The following is an 11862-nucleotide window of genomic DNA, read 5'->3' as shown; positions in this document are numbered from 1 at the left end:
TTGTGCATGCACCAGTCCAACTGCATGGACTCTTTGGGGACTAATCGTATCTCCCTTCCTGCTGTGTGATAGCAGCATCACCAATCACAGGAATTGCACAGCACACCACAGAAACTTAAAGATAAAGCGTCTCTCTTTGTATCCGTGGGCATGTGTCTGCTAACTGAAGTGCTGAAAAAGATGAGATATGAAAGGATGAGATCACTTTATTAGCTCAGGAGAAGAAAATGAAGTTTACTTTTCAGAATATAACAAAAACTCTCCACTGGAAGCATTTGCACTGAGCAAAAATGATGATCCTGTAATACGGATTGCTCTATGAACAACATTTCTCTTTTTAACAAATGAGGTACGTTTCCATGATTTGAGAAGTCCCCATATGTCAACAAACACAATGCACACCTGTCATTTCCCTCTGAGCAGTGGGACAGAAAAAAGGTCACAGGAAAGAATCTCATCCAGTAAAAAAAAGCATGTCATGGTTAAACCTCTCGATCTTTGACTTTCATGCTCAATCGAGTTAGAATAAAAACTGTAATTACTTAAGTGACTGTTGGCATTTTCCATTATTGAAAAAAAAACAAAAAACATATTTTGTCCACAGGTCGCTAACCTTGCATTTAATTTATTTTGGAACATGTCTTTAATATAAAAACTATTAGAACATAAAATAATAAAATCTTCCTAAAAATGTAAAATATTGTAATGTTTATAGGGGGCAAAAATTGCACAGTATAGATAGTCAGAAGCTGCACAGTGGCACAGTTGGTAGCACTGTTGCCTTGCCGCAAGAAGGCCCTGGGTTTGATTCCTGGCCCTGGGTCTTTCTGCACAGAGTTTGCATGTTCTCCCTGTGCATGCGTGGGTTCTCTTGTCATGTTTTTTTCTCTCCCACAGTCCAAAAACATGACTGTCAGGTTAATTGGTCTCTCTAAATTCTCCCTAGGTGTGAGTGTGTGTGTGTGCATGGTTGTTTGTCCTGTCTGTCCCTGTGTTGCCCTGCAACAGACTGGTGGCCTGTTCAGGGTGTACCCTGCCTCTCGCCCAGAAAGTTACCTGGAGATAGGCACCAGCACCTCCCGACCCCACTAGGAACAAGGGTGTTAGAAAATGGATGGATGGATGGGAGATGGTCAGAAGGCTCAAAATGAACTCCTTTATTTTGCAGTCAAAACAACAAAATAGACAAACAACAAGCTGTTAATGCTTTTTTGAAAACCATTTTTCTTGTTTTATTCTAGTCTGTCTTACAGTTAAGGCAAAAAGCATGGCAGCTTTGAATACCTTGTAGTGTGACAGGCAGATTTCTTCAGGAGAAGGAAAGAAATTAAAAAATTGCCCTGTGCTGCATAGTTGGCTTTATTAAATTGCCAAGAGCGCTGGAGTAGAGACCTACAATGGAAACTCCCCACCTGAATATCACCATCCTCAACTCCTTCAACTGTGGTTATTACCAAATCATGAAGAAATATCCCAAATCACCAACATGTGTTCATGTTGTAACCTTCCTGGAAGACATTAGGGACACTCAGAGGGTTCACAGTCTAATGCTACAGTCTCTCCTAAAACAATGTGATGGATCAGTTGCTGAAGAAATATCAGAGGGTGCTGTTTTTCCCCTCCAGATTCTCAGAAACATTGGACCATAAACTGGCAGTCAGTCTTCCTGAAAGAAGTTGTAAATAATTATAACACCTATTTTTATTCATGGAGGCATTAATTGATCTGTGTTGTAAACAGCCAGTCATGATCAAAGAAATGTGCTGTTTGTTTAAACGTGGTTGATGAAATCCTTTTAATTACAGCCTTGGCTTTCTCCGTAGCTAGAATGAGCGACATCTGGACATACGGCCCGAGATCATACCAGGACAGGGCTTGAATGGTGGACAGCAGAGATCTGTAAATAGTGCTTTTTGCTAAACCATGATATTGTTGCACAAAAAGTAATCTTATACTCACTGTGGCAAATAATATGTCTTCTTCTTGATGTACTCAGGTAAAATATGGCCATCATCAATGTCTGTATTTTTTTTGTTGGAAACAGATGATCTGATTTATGTGTCCCTAATCATTCACCTGTATCTGTGCGCATCTGGGGGTTGTGTGTAACCATTTGTAACCACCATAATGTTATTTCCTTGGAACACCAAAATCATATAAGTGTGTTTAGTGATTTTCAAGTCACTGTGTGTGTGTTTTAATTTCGGTGTGGTCAGCAATCTGGAAAAAAACTAAATATCTTACAGGTCTGTTCAGAATAAGAAATTTGGAATTTCAAAAATGCAATGTATAAATGCTCTTCAAAATAAAAGCCTTGATATTTCATAGAGTATAGTAAAACTAAATATTCCATGTTGCAAGAGAGAATGTTTGCTTTTCAAAATAAATCTCAGAGACTAGTCAAAATTAATGGTTAGCATTTCAAGAGGTCAGATTATATTAAGGTTATAAATTCCTCATGAATCTGAATCTGATGAAAAATGGATCAAGGCAATTCTTCAAAATAATTGTTGAAGTAAGACTGTTTAAAATGTTCAGTCAACATTTCTCAAGGCTCCAAGTTCCAACATGTTTATGATGAATCACCTTTGGCCAGTTGTTATTTTGTGATGTGTGACTATTGTGAAGGCAAGAAATATAAACAAAACTATGTAACATGGTGAACAGTACTCAGAGTAGTAATTTAATGAATTGGCATGCTGAATGTCCTGTGAGCCCAAACTCATCCGGCACACACCACCAGCACTTTCACCACAGATGCATACACTTGCATAGATAAGTGTCCATGCGCACTCACATTCCAGAGACCAATAGCTCACTTACATTGCAGGGCCAAGACTTCCGGGTCAGCAACCCACACAATGACAGAAAATTCATCTCGTTTCGCAGAATCCCTTTTGCCTTGTCCCGGATGTTCCCGTCACTGAATATCAAAGGATTGTGGCTTTTTTGAAATACAGCATGATATTCCTACTCCCATCATCTTGTACATAATTCTCTCTTATTGCTCAGATTGTCCGCCCTATCCCTTTGGCCCGGCTTTCTTCACTCCCTGCTGTGTGTTTGCACTCTCCACAACCTCTCTGTTGGTTATTTTTGCTTCATTTAAAAAAAAAAAAATCTTTTTTGAGATATTTGAACTGAGGTGAAAAGCAATTTGTGAATATGTGTGTAAGAGTGTATGTTGGCAGTGGGAGTACAGCTGTGATAAGGGACAGGGCAACTGCACTGCTAAGACATAGATGGATGATGTTTTTTCTCACCCTAAGCCTGACTCCAGACTTCCAGCCCTGGTCTGGTTTGTACAGCTACCAAGTAATCAGTTTCTGCCTTTCATTTATTTTTGTTGTTTTTCTTTTCACTTCGTGTGCAACAAAAATACATGGGAATGTTTCTCTTGTAAATAAATGGTATTTTGATTTGCACTATGAACCCCTTGTTCTTGCATTAATCAGTGGCTGCACACCCATTTAATTCTGTTTACAGCAAAGAGCTAAAAGGGCTAAAAAGGGCTAAAAAAAGCATCTTGAATGACACTGACACCTAATCTCCAACTTCCTCCAAAATGAATGGCTTTAACCTTTTTAAACATTTCTCTTTAGAGATAACTGCTCTTAAGGTTTCAGCGATACAGAGTACCAAGCAGCTGAAGTTACAGTTTGGCTTGCATGTGATCTGGAACAAAACTAATAGGCAACAATTAAAAATAAAGGGCACAAAATCCAAAATCCATCCAGGGTTGCACCTTTTGCCATTAACTCCTTTTGTCTTGCCACACTGTTTGTAGTTTCTTTCTGCCTCTAAAAAAACAAGGCAACATGCCTTTATTTACGATTCGGAGTTAAACTATAGAATTATTGGGCAAAGAACCATTTCACCAAAATCAGAAACCACTGCTGAGTGAGATACAACAAGGCCTGAAAATTACACCTATTTTGTTAGGATGTTCCAAAAATAATTCATCCAGCTTTCCAAAGTTTGGAATAGATGAACACTGCAGTAGCCCAAACAGAGCAGAGAAATAAAAATGAGAGAGGTGGCGTCTGTTTTTGCACAACCAACACATTTATGCAAAAACATGACTGGATAATGACTGGGAGGATCGGATGCCCTCCTTTGCGGTCCTGCATGTGACCAACATCTGGAACCCTTCCTTTAATGGTGACATCACACAACCAGCCTAACCTTTGCCCCCAAACCGGCTAATTAGCAGCATGTCCCTCCATGACTGCCAGGGTTCCCTCTTTTTTCTCTCTCCCCCCTCTTCACCTGTTGCCTCGTGTCACTCTCAGTGTGACCGCAGCTCTGAGAGAGGGTTTCCGAAACACTTTATCATTCTCATAAAGGGTTGTTGCAAACAGAAAAAAAAAATCACCCACTCACAAAACAGCAAGTACTTAGTTCTTTGGCTGGTGTTCTCTATCATACAGAAATTAAGCTGTATTTCAGCACTGACGATAGTTATATTACATCACTTCTTATTGCTATACAGGGAATAGGAAAAGAGTCCCTTGACTTTTCTTTTATAGGCTATTTTAGTTTGGCTCCCACTCCATCTGTCTTCTTGTTTCTCTCATGTGTAGATCCATATATCTCAGAGGTGATCATCAATCTAACAGACTATTATTACTTTTCCTCTTAGTGCTTTGATTTTCAGCCCACCCAGAAGATTAATCCCCATCTTTGGCCTCTTTTCTCTCTTTATCCCTTCACTTATCTATCCCCTGCTTTCTGCTTAGTTTGGCAGCATCTTAATCTATTTTTGTTGTTATTGCAAATGTACGTTTCCCAGCGAGTCAATTAAGTATTGCTAATGTCCATTTCTCTTATTTGTGATAATGTATTTAAAGCTCAAAGCAAAGAAATCAACAAAAGGTAGCGTAATCGTTTGTTTCTGACTGATTAATAAGGCAATGCCTGTTTAGATGGGCTGAGACACCGAAAACAAAAGAACTAAAGGTCAGCTCTCTGGAGACACACTTTTTAACCCTGCATGCTTAAACTGTGCATGCAAAGACATTGCGTTCACACATGCTTGGGCAAACGCGCACTCGTGTTAGAAATACCGTCAACATCTTAGGCTGCATTGAGGAATAATGCAAAAAAAAAAAAAAAGAAGAAAAGTAAAGCGGAAGTGCATAAGAAGTAAAGGATTATCACAGGCCTTCAGGATTTCCTCTCATGCAGCTCTGGAGAGCTCCAGTTGTTTGGACGTGGCCCTGAGTGGGCTGGTGCAAAGAGCATCAGTGTGGAATGATGTGGAAGGCCAAACAGAGGATTGTGGGTGCTAGGTATCCATTACATCAGAGGGGACCAAGGCGCCAGTTTGCCATTTGAGAAGTGACACCCCCTGTCCTTGCACTTAAGAGCCAGGAAGTGCAGAAATCTCTGCAGAAACAGAGCAGAACGACATAAAATACAGATTCTTAACTACAATAGCAATATTGTATACAGGAGCTAGAAATGTAATGTTAAGCATCACATGTCAAAACTATTAATTTTTTTATTTATTTTTTTTATCTTTTATTTTGTAGCATTAATGTATTATTTAAATTGGACCTAAACACAAAGTAGTGCATGACTGTGAACTGGGAAATGATAAAAAAAAAATGTTTGGATAAATAATTCTTAGAAATTAAACCCTGTAAAGTTGAGGGTGCCCAACCTCCTTTACTCTGATACCCTAAAATAAAAACCAGTGGATGCAATTACCTTCAGAAGTCACCGACTTTTTAAACAGAATTAACCTTTCTTAGTCAGAGTATAAATGTCGCTGCCCAATGGAGGCCTCAGACATTTGTTAGCAAACAGATTAGAGATTATCTTATATGGAAATTTAAAGCAGGTTAGTATGAAAGTGGTCTCAAACTACAATTTGAACAACAGGCTACGTTAGGACACTGTTTAAAGTTCATTTTGCTGAATCAATCCAATATCTGACTCTTTATCTTGTTTCCAGTGACTCATCCAATCCATCAGGGTCCTGGAAACTTTAGGGAACCGACTCAGATCAGTCTCCTCCCAGCACGAGGTAACGCCCTCTCAGCTCATAGAGATAAAAAGTGTTCTTTTTTTCTGTTTCTTTCACGCTCACTTAGTTTGTACATGAACTCCCAGGAGTGTGTTTGTGCACCCCGTTCGGTTCTGTCAAGAATCAACTCTGTCGTTCCCATGATTTGAGCCCGCTCCCGTCCAGTCCCAGCATCACCATGTCCACCGGATCTCTCAGCGACGTCGACGACGAGCTCTTGGACGGCATTCTCAAGTTCGGCTCCTCCGGTAAGGACTCCAATGAGAGCACGGAAGAGAGCTCCAACTGCGAGGGCAGCTTTGTTACCGAGGGCAGGAGGAGAGAGGCTTCTGGCAAGAAGCGCAAGAGCTCGTCACGCAAAAGTGCGCCCAAAGGTGTGGCGCAGCAGGAGGGCAAACAGGTGCAGAGGAACGCAGCCAACGCGCGCGAGAGAGCCAGGATGCGCGTGCTGTCCAAGGCGTTCTCGCGACTGAAGACCTCCTTACCGTGGGTACCGCCGGACACCAAGCTCTCCAAGTTGGACACGCTGCGCCTGGCGTCCAGCTACATCGCGCATCTCCGGCAGATTCTGGCTAACGACAAGTATGAAAACGGATATACGCACCCAGTTAATCTGGTGAGACTCAAACCCGAGGGTTTATTCACAACGCAGATTATGCTATCCACTGCAGCAGAGAGTTGAGGAAAACATGGCCGCAGGTTTCAGAAAATAATGTATTTTTATTGCTATAATTGGCGCCTCCATTTTCGAAAAAGTGCCGTATGGTGGTGCTGTCAGATAGAGAGGAGGAGCCAGGAATGAGCGATGGATTGAAAAATAGGATAAAGCTTAAGAAATGACACAAGGACAAATAAAAGGCGTCATTTTAGATAAATATTTTTGAAATGTATATAATGCTATAAAGGATGAAATTGTCCCGCTGTTACCTATTTGTGGTGGCTTTAAATTTTCATGTCGATTTTTATAGGGCCTCCAAAGGCCCATCTAAAGCCTTATGGATGGAATAGGTGATGGCGTTGCCGGGCAGGTGCATAACGGAGGAAGAAAGCCTTTTTATGACCAGTTCTAAGTCAGACTGTATATTACATCTTCAGATCAAATATATTTAGAGAACAGAAAGACTCTGATATTGATGCAACGACTTGCTATAGGTAGAAGAGTTATTTTTTAAGAGTGAATTGATGTTGCTTTAATATAATTACAATGCGAAACAACAACTTAAACTAAAGAAAATCCACAAAAGATGTCAAGAAATAAAGCTAATTTGAGAATAAAACCAAACCACAATGACACGAGTTTGCTATAGCTACTGTTTATTTATTTTAGTCAAAAAGCCACGATTCACACTCGTATTGGAATTTCTGTTTGACTTGGATTTCTTTAATAACTGGTGTTCAAATTAACTCTGTTTCCTTTCCGCAGACGTGGCCCTTCATGGTCGCAGGGAAACCGGAGACTGATCTGAAGGAGATGCTGAACGGGACGCGGTTGTGCGGAACAACCGCGTCCTGATGCGATGAAGTGGGAGAAGCTATTTTTTTCCTCTCTCGCTGTCTCTCTTTCAAAAGACAGAAAAACATTCAAGTTTGACCAAAATACAGTCTCATCTCCGCAGGCTGTGAGTGGGAATAATAGAGAGAGCGCATCCTCTCTCTCTCTCTCTCTCGACGTTCCCGTATTTGAAAAGATCAATTTATTTAAGTAGATTCCTTCACCTGCTATCTTTGCTGGTTCAAAGATAATCTTTTTATACTTTTTTGTACTTTGTCATAATCTGCAGGTGGTTTTTTTCCTGTTTTAATTTTCTGTACAGATTGCATGTATATAAAATATTTTCTCCACCTCTTGTGTGTTGGATGTTGTTATTATTTCCTTTTTTATGTCGCTGTGTGGGCCAACTCTCTGACCTGCTCACCTTTCTTATCAGTGTTCTCCTTCAGAATAGCAGAACCTGAGCACCGACAAAGTGTGGTTCTGATAAGGCCCTCTCTGTTGTTTCTGAAAGATAACGGTGGACGTGGATACCGTTGCATAAACAAACCGCTCATGCGTTCAGAGATGAGTCCAAGTCCCGAAATGGACCTGCAGCTCAACTTGGTAAATCTGTTCTGCTCGGGCTATTTCATATCTTTAATGCTTTCAGTAGTCGCTAATTGGATTTAATTGGCCAAGGGATTATATTTGTTTAGGCGAAGGCTTGATTGGTTATTCCCTCCTTGGTTCAGCCAATAAAAATGTGTGGACCTTCAAAGCAGAGGGGAACCTATCCCCAGTTTAACCCGCCCAGGCCAGTTGTTTTAATTTGCCCGGGTTATGACCGCAGTGTTTACATCATGCCGACAGTTATTTATGCACACACCGCCTCTCGCTCTCCCTCTCTCTCTTTTTTTTTTTTCTCACAGAAGGATCCCAAAGAAAAAGTGTTTGCATACATTACGTTTTTTTTTTGTGTGTGTGTGTGTGTGTTTCAAAGAAATCCCTTCACTTTTATCCTAATTTTCTGGTGTCTCCTCCAAGAGAAAATACCCTGCAGCTATCTGCTTAAATTAAAACAACAAACACTTTAACTAGAGAACAGAAATGGATCGAAACGATCTTCTTTGCGTGCATTCTGAAAAAAGAAGGAGAAAAACGTAAGTTTTACAATTCAATTTCAAAGTTTTTTATGTGTGTGTTTTTGACATTTTTTTTCTGCGAATCTAGAGTTTGTCATACATAGTGACGTCACTGCTATATACCATGGGCACTGGCTGAAAGTGTCATAAAATAAACTAATATACGTGTCCTGGTCCCAACTCATCAAAATTTCAGATGTGGCCTCATTTTATATATACAGTATGTTCCTTGTTGTTGTTTAAATGTGTTTGTGGTGAAGAAACAATGTTGGACAATACCATTAATTACAAAACAACAGTTTGAATATGATTTTTAATGTTATTATTATTAGAAACATTGAAGAAGTATTAATTGGCTGATTTTGTTCTAATTGTTCGCTTTAACTTACATTTACATGAAAAGTTTTTTTAAATGTTTGTTTTATGAAGATATTTGTTTTGATTATGTGCTAATGTGCTATGTTATATATGTTAATAGCTTACTCTACATCCATATACAGCAGGATGGATGTCCCTCTTAGACTGTAATCACTTGTTACCTCACCTTGTCCTCTCAGACAGGACACTACCAAAGTCCTCTCCAACAGGGAAAATAAGATTGAGTGCTTTAGCAATAAAAGAGTCCTGCTGACATCTCTTAAGGGACCCTCACCTAATACATCAGGAGCAGCATGGCAGGGGCCTCGCCGCCGCCACACAGGGACCACCGTGGAGAAAATAAACTTGGCCATCTCTCTGCTGGGGCCATCTGCAGAAAACCAGAGAGAATAGGGGGAAGAGGGGAGGCCGGGAGGGGTTTGTTTAAGAGCACGACTGGGATTCCCATATTTGCTAATTGTTTTGTTGGACTGCTGCCCAAACTGGGATGTGAACAAAGTACTCTCACCGAGGGGAGGACAAAAATCCAATATTCTTCCTTCTGATCCTGTCATGTTTCACATCTCTTTGGTTCTTGTCCTTTCAAGATACTAACTTATAACAAGCAACCAGTGTAGACAACATTTCCACGGCAGTTCTGTTCTTCACCTGTGTGTTTTGCATTCTACCAATCATTCTGTCCACAAATGATGCCTTATTAAACTCTTCATATTGAACTTTTAGACTTTTCTTTTCTTGGGCAAAGAAAAAGTGCATACTTATGAAAACAAAAAGAAAGATACATTTCTATAAGTAAAATCTGAAAGGTGTGGCATGTGTGACATACTGCCACAACTTTAACAAACCCTGCTCTTCGCAGCTGCCAGTCTATACCAGTTTTACATATCTTGAGAATAATAATTGTGCACAATCATTGCAAAGTAGCTATTGATCATTCATATTTGTTTTGTGAGCTTAGTATTTACAGTCACACTATAAACTTCCTATTCTTTGATCTAAGCCAATCCATTACAGCCCTGGCTGTCTGTTTATTAACCCTCTCTTGTCGTTTAATGTCAAGGTTCTAATATCACTAGCATGGTTTCGTTTACCCTGTATTTAGCTCCATCGGGTCTGGTTGGTTACCAGTGTTAATTTTATTACGTAAACAGCATTTTTCATGCAGGCCAAAAGGTTTTTCAATAAGCATCTTAATGAATTGAATAGTGCTTTTTGAGACATCATAGTCTTGTATTGGTTTTCTTGTAACCTTAGCCTGCTTTCAACTTCTCCACAACTTTATCTCTGACCTATCTGTTCCTTGGTCTTTATGGTGCTGTTTGTTCACTAATGTTCTTTTCATACCGAGATTAAATTACAGACAGGCGGGTTCATTTACAAATTGCATTGCCGCTATAGATAAATGTTCAAAACAGATTTTATTTTGATGTATCAGACTGAGATAAAATGAATAAAATTGGTAAACTTGTAAAAACAACAACAAGAAAAATAAGAAAACCGTACAACTTTCCCATTAACGTCCCAGTTATGTTACTTTTTGTATTGGTTGATCTCATTGAATCAGAACAAAATATGTTGAAGTTTGTTGGTGTCACATGATTATATGTGAAAAGGCCAGAGAGATTTAAATACTTGTGCAAGGCACTCATACACCATGCAAGACGTCATAAATTCATTAACTAATGTTTTGTTGTTGTTGTTGTTGTTTTCTTGTTGTTGTTTTTCTCTTGTTCAAATCTAAATCTGAACAATCACAACTGCAACTGCTGCCGTCTGAAAGGAGTTGGAGATTTTTCTCTACGGTTACAACTCTTGCAGTTTCTTTCTATGGACAGAAAGGCATGCTCCACCCAAAGAGTGCCCTCTTCTGGACGCAATATGTATTGGTAGCCTAAAACAATTGTCTTCCTGTGAAATACATTTAAAAAGCTTTTTATGTTGCATAGCTGATTTACTCTCATCAGTATGGGAGGAGAGCTCGTGTCAAGATAGGGTTCAAAAACTGTATTTAGCTATTTGAACAATATAAGTGTATAGTATAATAACAAAAAATTTGATGTAATTTTGTAAAGAATCGCAATTATCAGGTCTTTTTTTATTTCAAAAAGTTGGTAAGCTATTAACAACATTCCCTCCTGTTATGTTTGTATACTTATAAATAAGTATACAATATGTATACAAACATGACAGAGTAAGGTGAACTCATTTCTACTAAAATCTCAATCAATTTTTCTTGCAGCTTAACGTAACCTACGTTAATGAAATATCAAAATAAACAATCTGTGTAAATACTTGGGCTAATAATTTACAAACAGCATTTTCCCACCTTTTATCTGCTACTTTCACACTTTAGTCATAAAGATCTGAATTTAAGGGCAATTGTTGACAGTTGATTGTCAACTTTAACCAGTAGATGGCAGCAGAGGAGGTCCTACGATGAAATGCGTGGCGTATTTTAGGCGGTAAGGTAGGTGCCAAAAATGCTTTTTACTTTATTTGTTTAGCCTTAACAAGCACATATGAAAGTGTTATAACATTTCACTCCAATCTAACTTCATTTAGATTGGAGATCTAATGTGGTTGTGAGACAACCACATCAGACTAAAATGCTGTACAGAAAAATAAAAACAAAACAAAGTAATAAAATATAACTTCAACAAATTATTATAAAAAACAATAGCAACATAAACCCTCAGGCAGTTCAACATACTATAAATTTTGACTTATTTTTTTGTGAAGGAAATAAGAACAAATTTCAACATGAATGATTTACATTTAGTTTAAAAGTACAGCTTTGAACTTGAACCTCGAGATTATGTCAAGAGCTCAAAAATACA

General features: G+C 39.0%; 1 protein-coding gene across 1 annotated transcript; it reads left to right on the top strand.

The window, feature by feature from the left end:
* The first annotated feature begins 6085 nt into the window (after nucleotides 1-6085).
* tcf21 (transcription factor 21) lies at nucleotides 6086-7873 on the top strand. The gene is made up of 2 exons (XM_044106942.1): nucleotides 6086-6647; nucleotides 7455-7873. Exons 1-2 carry the CDS (start codon nucleotides 6210-6212, stop codon nucleotides 7542-7544), a joined length of 528 nt encoding a protein of 175 aa, XP_043962877.1. The 5' UTR covers nucleotides 6086-6209; the 3' UTR covers nucleotides 7545-7873.
* The last annotated feature ends 3989 nt before the right edge of the window (nucleotides 7874-11862 follow it).

Source organism: Gambusia affinis, linkage group LG22, assembly GCF_019740435.1.
Source record: "Gambusia affinis linkage group LG22, SWU_Gaff_1.0, whole genome shotgun sequence".
Taxonomy (NCBI): domain Eukaryota; kingdom Metazoa; phylum Chordata; class Actinopteri; order Cyprinodontiformes; family Poeciliidae; genus Gambusia; species Gambusia affinis.
This window is presented reverse-complemented; position numbering and strand designations above follow the sequence as displayed.

Excerpts from the sequence above, each read along its gene's own strand:
- tcf21 (XM_044106942.1), top strand. The coding sequence starts at position 6,210 with ATGTCCACCGGATCTCTCAGCGACGTCGACGACGAGCTCTTGGACGGC. Across the intron at positions 6,648-7,454 it reads ATACGCACCCAGTTAATCTG|ACGTGGCCCTTCATGGTCGC; the intron begins GTGAGACTCAAA and ends TCCTTTCCGCAG.